This window comes from Protopterus annectens, chromosome 2.part1, assembly GCF_019279795.1.
Source record: "Protopterus annectens isolate FY-2018-M chromosome 2.part1, PAN1.0, whole genome shotgun sequence".
NCBI lineage: Eukaryota > Metazoa > Chordata > Ceratodontiformes > Protopteridae > Protopterus > Protopterus annectens.
Genome location: NC_056729.1, coordinates 1,510,326,628 through 1,510,348,757, shown reverse-complemented (window position 1 = coordinate 1,510,348,757; position 22,130 = coordinate 1,510,326,628). Strand labels below are relative to the sequence as shown.

Genomic DNA, 22,130 nt, shown 5'->3' with positions numbered 1-22,130 from the left:
TCCTTGGCCCCCTATTGTTCGGCATCTACTTCTCAGAAGTACAGGCCAACATGGGAGGACTTTGGCTGACAAAGTTTGCAGACGACTGCAAACTCGGCGCCATAGTGGAAAGTGCATCGGACATGGATATCCTTCAGAAGGGACTCAAGGAAACAGATAGCTGGTGCCAGAGCCATGGCCTGAAGTTAAACGCCAAAAAATGTATAGTCATACCCTTCGGGAAAAACAAGGTAACCCCAAGCTACCATATAGGTGGCAATCCACTAAGCACAGAAGAGGTTATCAGGGACCTGGGGACCCAGGTTGACAGTGGCCTTTCTTTTGACACTCACGTTGCTAAAGTGGTTAGAAAGACCTTCTACATTGCCCACCTGATCATGAAGGGATTCACATCCAGATATAGTGAGGTCACTGTTCCCCTGTACTCTTCACTTATCAGACCAATGATCGAGTACAATGCCCCATGCGGGATGTATCTCACCCGACATCTGCAGCAATTGAAGAGACCCCAAAAGTTCCTCACCAAAAGGATAAAGGGACACCAAAATCTGTCATATGCTGCCAGATTGAAGAAACTCCAGCTCTATTCAGTCGCATACCGTCTGCTCAGAGGTGACATGTGCCTGACATACAAGGCCATGTCCAACCCGGAATTAATGGACATGCTCCACCTCAAAAAATCCAAATCCACCAAAACCACTAGAGCAAGCGACTTAAACCTTAGCATGGATATAAATAGGATGTGCTGGAGGGATAGATTTATCACTCAGAGACTCCCTATGCTGTGGAATAAAATCCCGGTCCATGTGAGGCAGAGCACCTCGCTGGCTCTGTTCAAGAGAAATCTTGACCTGTGGATGGGAGATCGTAGGTTTACCCCGGGAATCATCTCTGTGTCACTGCTGGACAGAGGCACAACAAACTAATGGGCACAGTATTTTTTCATATAAGGAGTGGCGTAAGCCACAAAAATTTGGGCTAGGCTTATAAATGCCTTAGGGCAGATAGCCTAGTATAAACCTATGAACCTATGAACCCTTTTGGCATGTACCGTACAAAGCACCTGCAGCAATTGGAGAGACACCAGAGGTTTCTAAGAAGATTAAGGGGCTCCAGCATGTGCCTTACGCAGACTGACTAAAGTCCCTGTCACTATACTCTGTATCATATAGAATTCTTAGGGGAGACTTATGCCTGGCCTACACAGCAATCCAAGACTCAAACCTAATGAACTTGCTGCATATCAGTAAATCAAGTGGGACTAGGCCTACCCATTCCAGGGACCTAAATATGGCCTATGACTTAAACAGGACATGCATGAATAGAAGCTGGCTTAAGGAGCAGGCTTTGAATTAGGTACAACGATTTAAAACCCCTTAGGGTATTAAATTTAATTTAATTTTATATTCCTTTCCTGTGTTGTTTTCAACAGTGCAGGATGGATTTTTTCAATACACTTTAATATGCTTTAACAACTTATGACATATGAATATACAGGTTAACTGCATTATCTGCGTGTATATACTTTTTTAGAGTAAAAAGATATTTTAGTATCTGTTGTGTATTGTAATATAAAGTGATATATGTATTTTAGATGTTTTTAAGTTTGAACACCTGTGTTGTTCTTTTTTGAACAGGTGTGATTGGTGCAGTGTTTAATTGTATAGGAAATGACATCACACTGTTCACCTGTTGCTTTTAAAAAGTGCTTTGGCGCTCTTGGCTTTTGTCTGAGGAAGCTACTGTTAAACAGTAGCGAAAACGTTTCTAATAAAATACGTTAACCTGCATTCTTGGTGTACTGCTGCTCACTTTCCGCTTTTTTGTGGTTGGAAGTTTTCATTCTTTTTTGCTTTTATCGGTTTGTTTTGGTTCGGAATGTCGAGTCCTAGTACACCAAATCTTTTTGGGTCGGAAAATGCCAACTTAAACGATGCTCCTAGTTCTCGTGACTCTAACAACTTTGAATCTTTGATGGCGTTTTTAACACAACGCTTAGACTCTATTAATTCTCGTTTGGACAAGATTGAGTCTAAACCAGCGCCAACTGCACATTCCTTTGTGGTTAATGCACCGGAATCTGGCTCTACATGCTTGCTACCGCCAGGTCAACCTCAAAGGAAGACGGTAACTTATGTGGGATCCCAATCTGAGGAAATCAACGTGGCATCCAGGTCAACTCCGCTTCCAGGACAGAGTGAACACATTCACCCGTGCCATGTAGCTGGTTCTTTACCTGGCTTTAATAATACGGCACTTAGGAGCGGGAATACGAATGTGAATAACGTAAACAGTACCTCTGGGCTTATTGGCGTGCCTACGTTTGGGGAATGGGTCGAGAACACCGAAGCTTTTGTTTTTGGGCTACCCGCCCATTCTGGCTCGCCGGTCACAGGTCTTCATTCTACAGGTAACCTGGATGACTGTATTACAAGTAATTTAAAACTACTTGACTCTAAAATGTTAAAAATAAAAAAACTTCAGCTTGAAGTTTCTTACTTCAAGCAATGCATAAATGAAAAGGTTGTGCCTAAGGGGCTTAGAAGCTCTTTTACCCCTACTAGACTTTTCCATGATTCTGCCTTTACAAGCGATCTTTCCAGCCTGTTTAATAAACAGGGGCTGGAATTGCTTGACTTAATGGTGAAACACTATGTGAAGCACATTGACTGTTAATTATCTGAAACCAATGCTCTTAATGAAAGTATTAAACTTGACACTAACTTTCTGCGGTACAAGTATGACTACCAACGAATTTTTGAAAGCATTGATGCTTTGTTGGTCAAACTGAAAACAAATAAAAATAAAAAACTAATGAGGGACAGGCAAGCTTATTCTAAAGAATTAGCCTATCCTAATTTGACCAAGAAAGACAATGGATCTACTACTTTGTCTGAAACGCATAATACAAATAAAAATGACTTTGGGGCTAATTCCTCTACTACCATCTTTGAGGAACAAGATTTCGACCAGGAGGATGGGGACAAGGGCTTGTCTTCCTATCAACCTAGGAGGAGCAACAGGATTAAGGCTAACTCTAATAATTATGGTCAACACCCTAATTACAATAACCAAACAAAGCCTTTTTTAGGGCGCAAGAACTACCAGAGAAAAAACAACCAGAACAGGCAGAAGTAGAGAACAATCTGGTGGCTTTACCAGCTTCCTCTGGTACACCTACCATTTTGACGAACAACAAAGGTGACTTTACTGTGTACAATTTTTCTAATGTGAATATAGAACAAGAACTTATTGAACTACTTGCTTACGGTTTATCTTTTGTACCTGACCAGAGGGTGTGTCTATCGAAACTTTTGATAGAATTTAAATGCTTTGTACGGAACCTTAACCTTAAAGTGTTGTTCAATGGTGTTCCTAACACAGAAAAAGCTCCTTTTAAATTACTTAGCACCTTTAATCCTCCCCTCCACCCTATCTTACACACTTTTGAGTATGTTTGCGAACTTGATTTTAGGCAACTTTTTGACAATATTAAATGGTTCAACAACTCAAATAACATCTCACCCGAACAAAGATTGAGTTTGAAAAATCTACGCAATCTACCTATTAGGGTGATGAAACCTGACAAGGGTGGGGGCCTGGTCATACTTGATAAAGATGATTATAATGCTAGAATGACCAAGGTATTGAACTCTCCTGCCTATGAAGTTTCATCTTTAAACGAAACATCAGGCCAATATAACAAAATTAAAGGGTACTTTAGGGACTTGTTTATTGAAGGGAGAATCAATATAGATACTTTTAACTTCATTAACATTTCTTTTCCCAAAGTCCCAGTCATGTTTGGGATTCCTAAAATCCATAAGAATTTAGTGGACCCACCCATGCGTGCCCTTGTTGACGGGAGATGCTCCATTACCCACCCTTGCTCAAAAGTTGTCGATCATATCTTAGGAAAATACCTTAAGTTACTTCCGCAAATTTGCAAAGACTCTTGGTCTTTTCTTAAAGCTATTAATGACGTGCCGTTCAACCCCTCCAATAACTTCCTTACCATCGATGTGGTAGATTTATACACATCTATACCACACCAAGAAGCATTGGAATGGGTAGAGCTTATGTTAGTCCATTTACAGGCCCCGAAAGATGAAATTGAAGTGGTTTCCCTTCTCTTGGACATTATTTTATCCTCGAACTTTTTCACTTTCAATAATTGCCACTACTTACAGAAAAGGGGAATCGCTATGGGATCCCCTTGTGGAGGTAGTGTGGCAAATCTTGTAGTTGCCTATTGGGAAAAGACCGTCCTCTTTAAGAATTCTTTATTTAAAAAAGTTACCAAACTTTATACACGTTTCTTAGATGACGTGTTCGTTCTTATTCAAGGCAACTTTGACACCGCTACCAGGTTGGTTAATGATATGAACGAGTGCTGTGCTTTTTTAAAATTTACACATAAATATTCCACTAGTGAGATTGACTATTTGGATGTCAAACTTGTGAAAGACCCTTGTAATGTCGGTATCCTTTCTAGCATTTACAGGAAACACACTTACTGTAATGCTTTTTTGCATTTTTCCAGCAACCATCCCTGGAAACAAAAAAGATCAATAGTCAAAGGCCAACTTGTTAGAGCTACACGTATGTGCAGCACCTTAGAGGCCTTTGAATATGAGTGTTCTATCCTTAGGAGTATGTTTTTGAATAGGGGATACCCGGGTGAGCTCTTAGATAACTTAATTAACGAAGTTTCTAGGAAAAGAGCTTCAGGGTTTTACCAGCCACTCCTTCAAGACATAAATCAGAACGACTTGCAGGTTACTGACATGGTTAATACAGCTATTGATTGTCCTGTACTTGGACCTATTTTTTGTGACTTAAATGAGCCTGTGTACTTTAAAACTCACAATATTGGTGACTATAAGTCCAGGTTTATTATCACATATAATAATCATGCCAACACAATGTGCTCGATCATTAAGAAAAATTGGCAGTTTATTTCAAACAACACACACTTGCTTGACGTTCTGGGGTCATACCCCCTCTTTGTCTTTAAGAGGGGTAAAAATCTAAAAGATCTTTTGCAAACCTGGGAAACATACAATATTGGATCCAGACAAACTGGGACATTCACTTGTGGAACATGCAATTGGTGCAGATTATTAAAAGTAGGGAATTCTTTTATCATAAAAGGTGAAAAATTTACCATTAAACACAGGATTTGCTGTGATACCAGGTCTATAGTCTACATTGCATTTTGTAACTGTTGCCCTGCATTTTATGTTGGTAAAACGGACCGGAGATTACGGGACAGAGTTTACCAACATAATTATGCTATAAAAAACAAAAAACTGGATAACGCTCTTTCTAAGCATATCCTTGAAAATCCTGGGCACAGCTTTTGCTTTATGGGCATCGACCTGGTAAAACTTGGTATAAGAGGGGGGCCCCAACCACTCTTATTGGAAATAAAAGAGTTAGAATGGCAACTTCTTCTTAATGCATTTTCTCCCCCAGGTTTAAATGAAGCCTGTAACATTTCTGTCATTTTGAAATATAAAAGTTACCTTAGGCCTTGATTTTTCTTGTTGTTCATTTTTTTGGGCAACTTATGTTATATACTATTGTTTTTCAAGGCCTTACTTGTTTTTTTGGTATATGAATTAGAACTAAAAACTGGGTGTTTGTCTTTTAACTGCATGAATAGAAGCTGGCTTAAGGAGCAGGCTTTGAATTAGGCACAACGATTTAAAACCCCTTAGGGTATTAAATTTAATTTAATTTTATATTCCTTTCCTGTGTTGTTTTCAACAGCGCAGGATGGATTTTTTCAATACACTTTAATATGCTTTAACAACTTATGACATATGAATATACAGGTTAACTGCATTATCTGCGTGTATATACTTTTTTAGAGTAAAAAGATATTTTAGTATCTGTTGTGTATTGTAATATAAAGTGATATATGTATTTTAGATGTTTTTAAGTTTGAACACCTGTGTTGTTCTTTTTTGAACAGGTGTGATTGGTGCAGTGTTTAATTGTATAGGAAATGACATCACACTGTTCACCTGTTGTTTTTAAAAAGTGCTTTGGCGCTCTTGGCTTTTGTCTGAGGAAGCTACTGTTAAACAGTAGCGAAAACGTTTCTAATAAAATACGTTAACCTGCATTCTTGGTGTACTGCTGCTCACTTTCCGCTTTTTTGTGGTAGGACATGCTGGAGAGACAGATTTATCTCACAGTGACTGCCACATCTTTGGAACAGGCTACCAATTCATGTGAAACAGAGCACCTCTATAACACTGTTAAAGAGGAACCTGGACGAGTGGATGGGGCACTGTTAATTCTTACCAGTTTAGACACCACAACCCTCCTGGACATGGGCAGTCCTCACTAAATGCACTCTTGGGTACTGAGTGGCATTTCTATGGGAGAAACAACTGCGCTTACAATGACCTCCAGGTCGATAGCCTAGAAATCTCCTATGATCCTATGATATAACATGGGGGGAGGGGCAGACTTGGGCGACAGTGAGTTTAGTGAAATGGATTGGGCCTGGCCACAGCTAAACTAGCGAGAGGACTCTACGATGATCAGAAGATTATGTGAAGAGCAAGACAGGCAGGCAGACAGCCGACTTCTTTTTGTTAATGGTTTGGCTCACAGGCTGATAATGTTAGCCAATCAGATGGCTCAAGAGGTAGGCCATACAGCCTGAGTCATTTGGTTCTGGCATCAGATAGGATTGAAGCTGGCTACACTAACAATATAAACTGGTCGAAAGGGTTGTGGAAAGATTAAAACTTGCTTTTAATTTTATCAGACAGCATTCTGATTAGTTCAACTCTATCAGTTAAATCTTCATCGAACTGTACAGTCTTTTTCTTACCCAGAGCGACTTTTGACTACCATAAAGTTATTGCAGAAAGATGTCCATCTATTGCTATTTGCCAGTCTTAAGCAACTACAATGCAGAACTGTCTATGATGACCTATTTCCTGATTACAATAAGGAGACCAGGACAAAGATCAAAACATTTTCCTTCTCTGTCAATAAAGATTGTGTTTCAAAACATCCATGAACAATTTCAGGCATGCACATGATGTTTTAAACTTTAACGCACATGGTAATCTAGATATGTTTCACTGACCTTCACTTGCTGATTCTGTTTGCATGCATTACAAAACAATATTTCCCATGTGTCATACCTCCAAATCAATTACTGTGTCTTTTAGTTATAAAATAATTTCACCTTTAATTTTCAGTGTAACATCCGAAGTCTGAAGTTTTGGTCCTCCATAAATCTAGTCTAAAATGGCTGCCTAAGTCAATCACATAAAATCAAGCATGTAGTACAAACTGCAAACTAGATTCATGAATACATACACAGTTGCATTTGAAAAAGTATAACTATGCATCCTGACAATAACAACCTTCTAGGGGGACTAACAGTCCACAGTAGGCAATCTTGCATTATTCCAACCTAAACACAGAAGCTGAAGTGACAGCTTCCATTTATTAGCAGAAATACTAAATACTTGTAGAGTTGCACTAAGACAGACAACACCATCAAGTTGGAGAAAAATATGACCCCCACTCTTCAATTCTGCAATCTTTGGTGGTCAGTTGTAACTCTGGTTGCAGTATGACAGCTTTGACTAACAGACATATCTGCTGCTTGCCATGAGACCAGTGACAGATGCATCCACCTTTAGTGGGGATATATTAGGATAAAGACAATGACAAATGTCAAGTAAACCTGAAATCTTTACCACATGAATACAAAAGCAGTACAGGAGTAAAAATATTCAAAACATTGAACAGGTATTTGAAGGAAGACTTGAAAAAAGCAGAAATCTTTAAAAAAAAACAGCATCTTGACTTCACACAAGTAACCATTATTCCTCAAATAACTATAATCAGTAAAAGCCAACAGTCAGGCAGTGAGTAAACAATGTTTGGAGTCAGCTCACATGATATGTACTAAGCAGAGGGAGATAACCCTCCCTATATCCCAGAATAATGGCAAGGCACTCAGTAACCATTTTTTTATGAATTTAACTTCTGTTTATAAAGAATAACCTGTAAATGTATTTCAAATATATATACATAATACTACAATCCAGACATTTTAATAAATGCATTCTTCAAGATCCCCACGTTTTTTATAATCTTAGAATTTGCTACTCAAACAACTACTCTGTAAAAATAAGCACAGCTCTGATGTCATCCTACAATAATGTCCTATACAGAAAATTGAAATATGACACAAATTAATTCTGATGAAAATTTGAGTTTCAATTACTCCATTTCTTTTTTCTTTCTTTCTGCAGAAAAGATTGCCTGTCTGTGTAGGTTGCTTTTGCACTCTAATTTGGCAAACTGTACATTTATGATCTCTCCATGCATAGTTTTCTGGATGGACACTACTAGCATGGATAAATGCCACTTTTCCGACCACAAATGGACTCAGTAACAGTCTGTTTCCAGTGTCACAAACAATGTTTCCAGAGTGCAAATGTGAAGATGTGGCCCCAGCCATACTTAAAAAAAAAAGCACTCACAATATGACAGGACTCCAAATCAGATGTTACCACAGGGAATCACAAAGCATTGCACTGCTACTGAATGTATAATCCAAGTCTCAAAATGCCACAGTGTGTTGTTAAATTGTAGAATAAATGCAAGGCATGCACTAAACTGTGTTTTGTACTTTTTAATTCTTTGTTTAACTATGATAACATGTGTGTCAATAGCACCAAGTGTATGTATGTCTTTCGGCTTTTCCCGGTTGGGGGTTGCCACAGCGGAACTCCAGTCCGCTCATGATTGGCTGTGAATTTTACGGTGCTGAGTTGCCAGCCCGACGCCCAACCTTCAACGAAGGCACGCCCATTCACGCTTGCACCTACCTGCATGTCTTTGATGTCACTCGTCCGCGGGGAGGACATGCAGACTCCACACAGAAGGCGCTCCAGCCGAGAATCGAATGAGAAAACCTCTTGCTGTGAGGTGACAACGCTAACTGCTGCACCACCGCGGCTCTGTCAATAGCACCAAATGCAGACTGCAAATTGACATTCATCACTAAGTGACATAAATGAAAAGTACAGTTTTGTACCTACCATAAATGTAGATGTTCGAAGATCCACATTACTGCAGTCCTAACACTTGGGTAGTCCGCTGTCCCAGTCGGCCCGAATACCAAAGTATAAGGCTGACGTCGGTCAAGGCGCATTAGTCTGACGTCAGGACGTCAGGGTACAAATGCGCATGACCGACGTCATATCCTCAGTCTTTTCTTGCCCCAGATGTCAGAAGACCCTAAAAAGAGAAGGCCAAAACCAAAAAACACCAACCACTCCTGTACCAAATATATGTACAATATATACAAATTTACAAAAGTACAACCCCACCCACACAACCACCCCTAAACACAGAGGGGAAGGAGGGAGGGTAAATTGGACTGCAGCAATGTGGATCTTCGAACATCTACATTTATGGTAGGTACAAAACTGTACTATGTTCTTCATCTCACATTGCTGCAGTCCTAACACTTGGGTAGAATCCCAAAGCAGAGGTAAGGGAGGCTGGCAAATCACAAAGAAGCTGGAGCTGTCAACATGCCCTGCAAAATAGCCGTGGCAAAACCAACCCTAGATTTAGAGTAGAGAGGAAGGTGGTAATGCTTAGAGAAAGTATGCACTGAACTCCAAGTAGCTGCCTCCAAAATATCCTTAGTTGCCACCCCCCCTTAGAAATGCTGTTGAAGTGGCAGTAGCCCTAGTGGAATGAGGCCTAATCCCAGCTGGAATCTCCTTGCCATGATGGGAATAACAAAATGCAATGCAAAACCCAATCCACTTAGAAATAGTTTGTTTTGACACAGGCTTGCCCTGAGAACTCAAAGCAAAAGAAACAAACAACTGCTGAGACTGCCTAAAATCCTTAGTCCTGCTTAAATAATAACGCAACTGCCTGTGTACATCTAAAGTGTGCAAAATCTTTTCCCCCTTATTTTGGGGATCTGCATAAAAAGTAGGCAAATGAATAGTTTGGTTTAAAGCCACACTAGAGACCACCTTAGGCATAAAGGAAGGATTAGTGCGTAATGATACCCTATCCTTATGGAAAATCAAAAAGGCTCAACCGCCATAAGGGCCTGCAATTCAGAAACCCTTCTTGCAGAAGTAATGGCCAACAAAAAAGCAGTCTTCCATGACAAGTATTTCAATTCAGCAGTAGCCGCAGGCTCAAAAGGTTGTAGAGTAAGTTTCTCCAACACAAAATTGAGGTCCCAAGCAGGAGTAGGAGCTCACGTGGGGGTCTTATATTCTTTGCCCCTCTAAGAAATTGCTTGAACAAAGGATGAGAAAACAATGGTGGGTCACAATCATAGTGAGCTGAAATTGCTGCAGCATGAATCTTAATGGAAGAGAAAGACAAACTTTTGTCCAATAACTCAGTAAGATATTGAAGAGCCACACTCAAATTAGGCTCAGAAACCTCCAAATCCTTTGCTGCACTCCAAAATAAAAATCTCTTCCATTTTTCTGCGTACACTTTCCTTGTACTAGGTCTTCTGGCTTCCATAATCACATTCAAAACTTGTTGAGGAAGTTGAGACCTGCTGTGGTTCAAAACAGAATATGCCAGGCTGTTAGATGAAGAGAGTGAAGCTTGACATTGAGTAGATGACCGTCCCTCTGAGACAATAGGTGTGGAATCAAAGGTAAAGGCCATGGAGGCATCCTTACCAGACTCCTCAGTAATGGGTACCAGTGTTGCAGAGGCCAATCTGGAGCTATTAAAATCATCCTTGGCTTGTCTTGTCTGACCTTTAGGAGTACCTTTGGGAGGAGAGGCAGAGGTGGAAAGGCATACACATGAAGATTTTTCCAACTGAAAGAAAGAGCATCCACTTTCCAAGCTGTGTGATGAAACCGTTTTGTGCAAAACTTTGGCAGCTGGTGGTTTAGTGGAGAAGCGAACAGATCTATGTCTGGAGTTCCCCATGACACTGTCAATTTCCGAAATACATGAAGATCCAGTTTCCACTCGTGGGGATCCATGATTTGCCTGCTTAACACATCTGCTAAGGAGTTCTGTGCTCCCGGCAGAAACCTTGCCTGAAGATTTAGTTGCAAGCTGAGCGCAGTCTCCCACAAAATCATTGCTTGCCTGCATAGAGGATAAGAATGTGTTCCCCCTTGTTTGTTGATATACCACATGACAGTTGTGTTGTCTGTTAGAATCAACACCTGTCCTGGAAGAAGTAACTCCTTGAAAGCCATTAATGCAAACTGGACTGCTAACATCTCCTTTATGTTGATATGTAGATGCTGTAGTCTGGCAGGCCACTTGTCTTGTATCCACTTTCCATTCAGATGAGCTCCCCAAGCTATGTCTGAGGCATCTGTCGTTAGAATCTGACTCGCCTCTGGCCGGGTCACAGAGAGTCCCTTGTTTAGGTGACATTCCTGAGCCCACCACAAAAATTCCTTTTGTATGCAAGGTATTATTTGAATGACAGTGTCCAAATCCTGGCAGTGCTGTGTCCATACATTTTTGAGATACCATTGCAGCTTCCTCATATGCAGTTTGGCATTGGGAAGCACCAGAATACAAGATGCCATGAACCCTAAGGCTTGAAGGACTGTCCTTGCAGTCAGCCCGGACTGAAGAGATAGTTGATGGAAGTAAAGGGAAAGATTCTTTTGTTTGTCCGGGGTTAAAAAGGCCATCTGGGTTGCTGTATTCAGTCTCACACCCAGAAAGCACATGTCTTGAGAGGGTACTAGACTGGACTTTATTTCGTTCACAGAATACCCCAGGCATCTTAGCACTGCTATCACATAGTCCAAATGCTGCAAAAGGTCTTCCTTTTCTTGAGCCAGAATCAGGCAGTCGTCCAAGTAAGGATAGATTTGTATTCCTTTTAGCCTGAAGTAAGCTATCACTGGAGCCAGAACTTTTGTGAATACTCTGGGCACAGTAGATAAGCCAAAGGGCAATGCAGAGAACTGATAATGGGAATTCCCAGCTCAAACGCAGATACTTCCTGCAACTTAGTCTGATAGGCACATGAAGGTAAGCCTCCTTGAGATCTAAAGTTACCATCCAGTGATCTTTTCCCAGCAGAGGTAAAAGCTGTTGTAACGTCAACATTTTGAAATTGGGAATGTCCAGATAAGTGTTGAGGATAGATAAATCCAAAATTGGTCTCCACGTGTTCCCCTTTTTTGGTACTAGGAACAGGCGAGAATAAAATCCTAGGCCCCTTTCTGGCACAGGAACCGGCTGAATGGCCCCTATTTGGAGTAACAGAGAAATTTGCTTGTGAGCCTCTTTTCTTTGTAGAGGAGGAATGTCTGGCATGCCTTTGAAAGGAGGCAAGGTATGGAAATAAAACCTGTAACCGTGGTGAATGATATCCAATACCCATCTGTCTTGGGTAATTAAACTCCAATTTTCTTTGAAAAGTGCCAGCCTTCCTCCCAAAGGTGCTGCCAGACGAGAAGGCTCTGGCAGCTGAAAAGGCAGGTCATTGGGTCTGTTTACGAAAGGACTGACCCCTGCCCTCACCAAAAGACTGAGCAGGTGAACTCCCTGTTCTAGGCCTAAAAGAACCTTGAGCTCTGCCCCTACCACGTCTAGACCTACCCCTAGACTGGGAATCATAAGAAGGATATGTCCACCCCTTAGTAGGCCAATTTCTACTAAACTTGAGGCTGAACCTGCAAAAAATCTTTAACAGTCTGCATAGACTTAGCCTTGTCCTCCATTTTCTTTAAAACTGCTTCCACAGGCGAACCAAACAACACATCAGATTGTAACGGAGCATCTAAAATCCTTGTCTTAACATGCTCAGCCAAATTCTGATCCCTCAGCCAGGCGTGCCTGCGAAGAACAGAACCAGTGGCAGCCACCCTCGAAGAGGCCTGTACAACATCAAAACCACATTGCAAAGAATGCTTACCCACCTGTTCAGAAACATGAACTAAATCCTGCAACTCTTTACACTCAATACCTTCCGCCAGAGCATCCACCTTAGACTTCAATTGTGAAAGGAGATAATTTTGGTATTTTAACATGTGGAACTGGCAATTCAAAGCCCTCATGGCTAAAGTGGAAGAAGTATACACCTTCTTTCCCCATCTATCCAAAGCCCTTGCCTCTTTATCAGGAGGAACAGGATTTTTAACCACAGAAGCCTTAACACCTTTAGGCCCCTGAGAAACAGTTTCTGGGTCTGCCCTAGGACTCTTAAAAGATACTTATGAGCTTCAGGCACCCTATAATACCTATCCGGTTTAACTGGGGCAGGAGGCAAAGAATCAGGGTTCAGGGAAGCCTCTGCAAAAACATCTTCCACCACATCCAGTACAGGAGGTATAGCCAAAGGCCTATGCTGGGGTAAAACAAAATTCCATAAGCCTTTTCCTGGGATCAGAGAAATCTTGACCTTCCCATTTAAAGTGCTCCCACATGGAATGAAGAGTCTCTTGCAAAGAAAAATCCTCAGGAGGAGAAGCCGAAGGGGTAGAATCATCTACATCAGAATCAGAATAAGGAGGATACTCCTGTAAGTCTTCAGCCGAAGACTCAGAAGCCTCGAACACTGCTCAAAACTCTCAAGCTCAGGTTCCACCCTAGGCCTCTTATCAGGAGGGGGCATAGAACCTCTAATCATAGTAATCAAATCTTCTGCCATTTTAAGCATATGTTTCTTAGGCAGAGACCCTGAAGAACTAGGAGAGACACCCACTGAAGTTAAACCTGGCCTGCCTCTCGAAGAAGCCTTGGAAACAGAAGGGGAGGGCCTAACCACCTTAGGAAGGGAGGGGAGAACAGCTACCTGAGAAGCCCCCTCAGCCTGGCCTACCTCCTGAGAGGACACATCTTGTAACAGTAAAGTCTCTCCCTGAGACTCCAAGGAAACTTCTGGCAGAACCTCCGGCTCCACTGAGCCCTCTAAAGAACCGACGTCTGGGACAGACGGTTCTTCCAACCTAGGCTTTACTGCTTTGTCCTTGCGCTTTTTAGACGAAGCGGGCGACGGAGCATCCGACGGCATTTTATAATTACAACGCTTCCCAAAAACTAACCTGGCACAGTCTAATCTTCTCTTTATAGTGCGTTTGTTAAATCTAGCACAAGAGCGACATCCAACAACGTCGTGCTCAGGCCCTAAGCAAGGTATACACAAGGTATGGTAATCCCTATGAGGTATCTGTTTCCCACAAGAAATACAGTTATTCACTTTTTCTGACATCCGGTTAAATACTGAGGCAAGAAAAAACAAAATATTCCCCAACGGGTACTTAGCCAACTTTGATTCGGTCTGAAACTCCGACTTCAGAAAATTTCAGAACGCCAACCTGCACTCGCAATACTGCTTCTGCATCGGACCATGCGGCAAAAAAGACTGAGGATATGACGTCGGTCATGCGCATTTGTACCCTGACGTCCTGACGTCAGACTAATGCGCCTTGACCGACGTCAGCCTTATACTTCGGTATTCGGGCCGACTGGGACAGCGGACTACCCAAGTGTTAGGACTGCAGCAATGTGAGATGAAGAACATCTGATTTTAAACAGGACCCCAAAAAGAAGTGGTATTTATCCAAAACCTATGAGATGTCACATTCTTAAACTGTACTTATTACAGGACTGAATATACATAGCACTACAAATAAGTGGGACAGCACCTGCCTATCAGCAGGATTTCAGAATTACTAAGCTATTAATAATGGGTAGAATATGGCTTAAGAAAACTGTATATCACTAAACCTTTAATCACTTCTGCTTGTTGGCTATAAAGTATCCAAGACATCAGCTTGTTAAAAATAAAGTAATAACATGACTGTCCTTAAACCTCCTCAAATATTTCCATACTAAAACCCAAAATGCTCCTTGAAAAAAACTGATGACTTACACCAAAGTCAACAAATTAGGCCAGTCTCACTAGGTAGCAGTAATATTTTTCTATTTTGGTTGTCTTCTTTAAAATGAGAGCACACCCCCCACCCCAAAGGTGAATGTCATTGGATTTGTATATATTTCTGACAAGGATGCTATGTCTAACAGTCAGCCTTTCTCCTTTACCAACATACCATAGTTGTGTTATGTGAATGCAGCCTTGCATTTAAATTTTCTTAACTGTCCAGTGAATAAAAATCAAAACGTTATGAAAAGCAGAACACTTTACAGTATGTCTGTTAAATAGCAGACTCTATTTTCATTTTCCTGGAAAAGCATCACACCAATTTCATTTATCATGCCAGCCTGGCAATTCTGTTCCTCTAAATGTAAGTTGCTTAAAAGCTGTTAAGAAAAGTTAGGCTGTACAGGTGACCGGGGTGAAGGTCATGTCATTTTAATCATTCAAGTAGATGACCACAGATTTGATCTTTCTGATCTAGTTCATCTCCATCTTCAACTTTGCACAGTTGGCTAAAATGAGTTTTAAAGTTTCTCTGCAGTTACTGTTCTGAGAAGGAAAGCATAGCAAGCAAAGCTTTGCCTTCAATGACAAAATTCACAAAACCAAGTAGTTACAGTTTACATCCCCTCTGAAAAGGGCAGGTAGAAGCATCACACTTGCTGTCAAACTTTCAAAATGTATAGATCATGATTCAATAGTACTCAAGATTGTCAATGAGTTTATGTCACAGTTCTTCAGACAGCATTTAAACGTTTTAAGGATGTAAACCTTGATTCCCCTCAGTTCAAGAAAATGGCATAGTTTACTTCTGTCCAAACTGCAGTAATGTGAATTATTCACAGCATTCATTACAATAGATGGTTATACTCCTCTGTTTGACAGTCCAGGCTCTCTCTCTTGTGGAAGACTGGGTGGCCCACCTAAAAGAAAAAGAAAAAGAATGGGTTAATGAAGGATCATGAAACATTTTCCTACCAGTGCATCTTAAAAAACAGTGCAGAAAAAATAGTCATTGAGGAAAATATAGCAACAGCAGACCACATCTACAAACCTCACAGAATGATAACTTCTAGGTATCAAAACAATATGAAAATCTATTCTACCTAGCAACATACAAATAGACTGTTCACTCCAGTGATACATACTTGAGTCACACTTTCTGTTTTTATCTTTCTGTCCTCCCACTATCCTATATAAATAAATATGATGCTGTTACATGGGACATTTGGGCTGCAATGCATCCATCCATCCACAAACCCTTTTTCCCATTTTCTGTATGGGGTGGGATGTCACTTCAACAGTGGACTGCAATGCATAACAGCCAGGAAAAAATGCATGTGTTAGCTAGCATGCCTATTACATTACAGCCATCCCTAGCCCCATGTGTTGCTATGACGTGCCCAAATGCTTAGTTAATGAATCACATACAGGATCACTGCTTCCCGTGGTTTAAAATTTCTGAAGTAAAGGATTGGTGGCAGACTAAAGTAGCAGGCATAATACAGCTAAAGATTATGCACTTATCTGATTGTTTCTTAAGAGCAACACCCAGCAATGTGTGGAATCCATTTTAGATATCATCACCTATACACAGCTCAAAGATATACCAAATCTGCTAACAAATTCACCTCAAATTTCACCTATGCATCACCCCTAGTTCTCCCCCAAGAAATATCCTCCACCACCAATTATCACCAAAGAACAGGTTACCAATGTGCTCTGTAAAGCTAATAATACAACTTCAATGGGGCCTGATGCTATACCTGGTTGCCTCTTAAACAGCTTAAATCAGGACTTATCAAGTCAATTAAGATCTTGCTTAATGACACCCTCTGAACTGGCTTTGTCCCAGTAGAGTGGAGGACAACAACAACAGTCTCCCCTCACTCTGGAACACAATCCCAATCCATGTTAGGCAGAGCCCCTCACTGACCCTCTTCAAAAGAAATCTTGACAAGTGGATGGGAGATCGTAAGTTTACCCCTGGGATCTCTTCTGTGCCCCTGCTTGACAGAGGTACAGTAAACTAACCTTAAAAGGGCTACCTTCTGTGACCAACTATACAGAGGCACAGTCAACTAATCTAAAAGGGTGGTGAAAGCCAAACACACTCTGGCTAGGCTTATAAATGCCCTAGGGCAGATAGCCTAGTATCAACCTATGAACCTATAAAGGGGAACCATCTACTGACCTGGGAAATTGCAGACCCATATGTTTGACTAGTCTTATATGTAAGTCCATGGGAAGAATAATCATGGACCTGATAAATAATGACATTGGAAACCTCCAAAGACTGGGCCCAACCCAATCCGGCTTTGTCAAGTGCAGTTCATGCCTACTGAATCTGGCGGATTTCTTTGACAAAGTCACTAAGGCCATGGACGAGAGTAAAATTACCCAATCAGGTATTATAAATTAAATCACAAAATTGTGCATAAATCCCTATGTCACCAGATGGATATCATTGCTGGAGCCTTCCTGTGTCCTGACAGAGTGCTCTTCAAACTATCTGGAGATATACAGAGCTAAGTATATTTTTCTGGCACTTCAGAGTTGTGTACTGTTAATTGTTGCTTGACTAATTTTATATCATTGCTGGCTGACTTCGGAGTTGTGCACTGTTATTTTTGCTTCACTGTATAGTTTTTCAGATCTCTGCTGAAGGTGTTTTTTCCCTACCTATTCCTGCCTTGTTGTTTAAATTTGGAGGCTTTTGCAGTTGCCTGCCCCCACTGTAGATTTTATCTGGACACTCCCCCCAGTCCCATCTCTTTACCTCATTCTACCTAATAGACCCTTTCTGCACTTGTTTTTAGTCATTTTTAATTTAATTGCATTTTTTTAAACTGTTTGGTCTAACATTGCTACATACTCAAGTGTGCTAGCTTGCACATCTAAGCCTGTTTCCTACCTTTCCTGTAACTAGTGTAGTCCAGATTCAGATTTTCTGTATCCAGGACTGTATGTAAGCTTCTGAGCACCCCAAGCTTTCTGTGTTGGAGGGAAGCCTTCTAGCTTATCAGTGGGAGTGGTAAACACTAGGTAACTTACCTACCACATAAGGAGTGGTTCTGGCCCAGAAATTGTAGTTATTGGCTGTTTGGGCAGTTTTTGCATCTCTCTCAACTTTCTTATTTAAAAGCCCGCATTTGCACTTGTTTCCCCCCTTTCCTGTAACTAGTTTAGTCCAGATACAGATTCTTAGTTTTAGCACTTGAATTTGCTTTTTAGTGATCAGCACTTGTTCAGACCTTGTTGTAAGCACTAAATAAGCTACTAATTACTAGAGCATTCAACCTTCCTCGTTACCTAGAGGAAAACAGTTTTAGTACTTACTTTCCTCGCTTGCTTAAAGAAAAACAGCTCCTGGACTCACTTTCCTCACTTATCTAGAGGAAAATAGTTTTTTATTCAGGCATGTCCAAGGGTCAACTCCCAGTGTTCTCTCCTTTCTATCCGATGAATCTGGGCATCTTGGGCAATGTAGAAATTGCCTCATGTACACAGACAATCCTCTCCTCCTACCACCCAACACTACAACCTGTGAGAGATGCACTTATCTAGCCAAACTGGAGGTAAAGCTCTCTCCAACCAAGACTGAACTTGACAGTCAAGAGGAGAGGATAAACACTTGCACCACACCACACTCATCACATAGTCTCACTAAATCTACACCACCAAAATCCACACACAGAAACACAAAAACATTTGCGGAGGCTGTCAATAATAATCTACTCAAGCAACAGAGACATCCAAAGCAGAAATGCAAGCAACCTCCACCCCCTCAACACAACCCAAATGACACATAGCCCGCAGACTCAGTGTGCCACTCAGCCACAGCCAATAAGGCAAAACAATGTACCCAACACACTAGTCATAGGTGACTCTATAGTCAGGCACACTAATGTCCCACTTACTAGACTAAACAAGGAGAAGGTTACTGTCAGCTGCCTGTCGGGTGCCAGGATCCACCACATAACCCACGCACTCAGGTTACTCCACAACAAGTACAAATATTACTCTGTCATTGTCCATGTTGGTGGGAACGACCCGAGGCATACCTCCCTGGACTACATGAAAAGAGACATGGAAGAGCTCACTGATCTTGTAGCCCAGGCAGGTATGACCCTAGCCCTGAGTAGCATTCTGCCATCACCCAGAATGATAACGCAGTACAAGGACAAAATGATTGACTTCAACAACTGGCTAAGCTTTTGGTGTCATTCTAAAGGGATCCAGTCTCTGTCTGCCTGGGATGACATGGTCGACAGACCACAATGCTTTGCCAGAGATGGCCTGCACCTGTCACACCTGGTATTTTGGATATTGGCTAAGGTTCTTGCCGCCCCTATAGTGCCTTTTTTAGGCAAGGTTCAAATGACAAATTCACCACCGTAACAGGAACAGACAAGCAAAAACTGAGGGTGATGCTACTCAGGGCTAGAAGTCTAAATCTCAAAATGCACTCACTCGAGGCACTCCTTAAAATGGAGAACATCGATATCTGTGCAGTGACTGAGACCTGGTTCAAGGCTCCAGACAGCACCCTTGCACTACCAGGCTATAACTAATACGACACTTTTCGGCCATGTAACCAGGACCGAACACCAAAGGCGGAGGTGTGTCCATATTCATTAAGGATATCCACACCTCCAGGCTAGTTGCTCAGCATAATGCATCCGAGGTTATCCAAGTGCAACTAACTCTGGGCAAAACTGCAATCCAAATTGTAGCTTGCTACAGATTCCCCACCATGTCCCAGGATTCCCACTCTTCTTTTCTTGATATACTGGAAAATATTAGGGTTCAACCAAACACCCTAATAATGGGTGATTTCAACTACCCCACCACTAACTGGGAAAACTACTCATGTACCAACTCCTTTGTTCAACGCTTTCTGGAATTCATAAACTCCAATGCCCTGGATCAACTTATCCACACCCCCACCAGGGGCAACATTATCCTAGATCTAGTCATTACCAACATGAGTGACCAGTGTTCCAAACCTGAAGTCAGCGCCTCATTGGTCCGATCCGACCATAAGCTAATCACCCTAGATATCCACATCCTGCCCCCACCCCCCATTAAGGAAACCATGGTAAAAAATTTCTCCAAAGCCAACTTCATGCTTCTTAAGACAGAAGTGGTGAACTTCATGGCACCCATGCAGATGGGCAATACAGTTACGACTACTGAATCCTACACAATTGCACTTTATAAGCACTTACATCAGTGCATGGATCGTTATATCCCAAACAGAACCAAGAAGCTATCCTCCAAAAATAGGAGGCCAATCTGGTGGTCCCCTGCCATAAACAAACTGTACAACAGAAGGAAAAAACTGTTGCAAAAGAGAGTAAAATCCCGTGAGTGGAGGAGCTCCCTGGTCAGCCTCAGTAAGAAGCTGTGATCCCTGATAAACTCCTCCAAAGCTAGTTAGGAAAACAAAATCGCCAATGATTCTAAAGACAACCGCAGTGCATTCTATAGATATGTCAAGAATCTCAATGGCAACTCTCAGATCTGCTCTGAGTTACAGGACAATGGCACTAAATATACAGACCCAACTGATATTGCCAACATCCTGGCAGATAGGTTCAGTGCTAACTTTACCCCTCTCTCACCCCCTAAAGATACTGCAAGAATGCAAAGTTCCTGTAATCACGGCTGCACAGGTAAAACCCACACTCTCCAAAGCCAAGAATACAGCATCCATGGGACCAGACAACATCTCAGGCTGCTTTCTACACGAACTACAGAACAAAGTGGCACTCCACCTAAGTAGCATGTTCAATCATAGATAACCAAATAAAGCAAGTGTAGCAACTCAAACAAAAACCAATAATCCACGAAAGAGGTGCTGTAGAGACGAACCAGCCGCGAAGCTATTCCAAATAGAGTAGTTTATTCCAAAACAGACAACCAAAACATTAATGCTCTTCATAAATCACACTGTGCGTTTTCGTCCCAGTAATTAGGACTTCATCAGATACACTTTTAACAGTCCAATTTACCTTTTATACTAAATTATAAACTAATTAACCTATTAAAACAAACTCTGTTCATTCAAACAGACAAATCCAATTCTATTATCCCTCATGAATATTCATTAATCCAATGAATATTAAACATCTATGCTTCAAAATCATTTCGTTTAATTAAACTTCTTTAAAAATTCTTAGTATGTGGATTATTGAATAATAAAGACACATGAAAACATTTGATCAATTAAAATATAAGTTGAATATTATTAATAAAATGTGAATGAAACTAAGTAAAACATGATTCTATAATGTTATCGTAAAATAGTGATGTGTGACAAATTCATAAAACTCCATCTAGTGTACAAAACATGCAATTTCACTCAAATGAATAATTCTGTATTGATGCTAACCTAAAATGTACAAAATTCAATCATTATATGACAATCTAGGTGAGTTTAAAAATGAGTTAAAAACACTTGATAATATAATCTAAAACTAGTGATGTCACAATATTCTATCATGAATTATATATACACCACATCAATATTAAAAATGAATAATGTGTAATAATAATAATAAATACTATATGAAAATAATGTAATAGCTAAAAAATAAATAAATAAATAATGCACATATAAATAACCCTATCCTATATAAATTCATACCTTGTTGTACTTTAACTTTAATAAGGGTTCAATGGATATAGTTTCATTTAGACCAGGTTTCCTGCTAGCGTCAAGAAAAACCTGCCACCACAATTCTCTGCTTTCTAATATTTCTTCCCATGGACCCCCCCCTAAAGTCTGGTTTTATTTGTTCTAAAACAAAGAATAAATATTCAGCTCCTACACAACATTTAGAATGTTTATAAAGTGCATTTGTGTCTTTAGCTTTACTAATATCGTATAAATGTTCGTAGATACGCCTTCTGAAAACCCTCTCAGTCTTGCCAACATAAAATGCCTGGCAATGCTGGCAAATAGATATATAGACAACGCCTTGAGTGTTACAATTATATATATCTTTGTTTCTTATATTTTTATTTCTACTTTCTATAAATACCTCTTGTTTATTCATAACATAAGGACATTGGGAACATTTTCCACATTTAAATGTACCTATTCTATTATTAACCTCTTTTTTGTGAAAACTAGTCCTTTCTAATTTACTTCTAATATTTGGTGGATTCCTAAATGTTATATGTGGTTCTATCTTTTTAATTTCTTCCATATCAG

The 22,130-nt window shown here is 40.7% G+C and overlaps 1 protein-coding gene across 1 annotated transcript in view; it reads right to left on the bottom strand.

Annotated features, from left to right (window-relative positions):
- Positions 1-14,555: 14,555 nt before the first annotated feature.
- The window catches only part of MEGF6 (multiple EGF like domains 6), a 2,184,612-nt gene continuing 2,177,037 nt past the window's right edge, over positions 14,556-22,130 (bottom strand). The window contains exon 34 of the mRNA XM_044062967.1: positions 14,556-15,831. Coding sequence (XP_043918902.1) covers positions 15,773-15,831 — 59 coding nt within the window. The 3' untranslated portion in view covers positions 14,556-15,772. The remainder of the gene's footprint in view (positions 15,832-22,130) is intronic.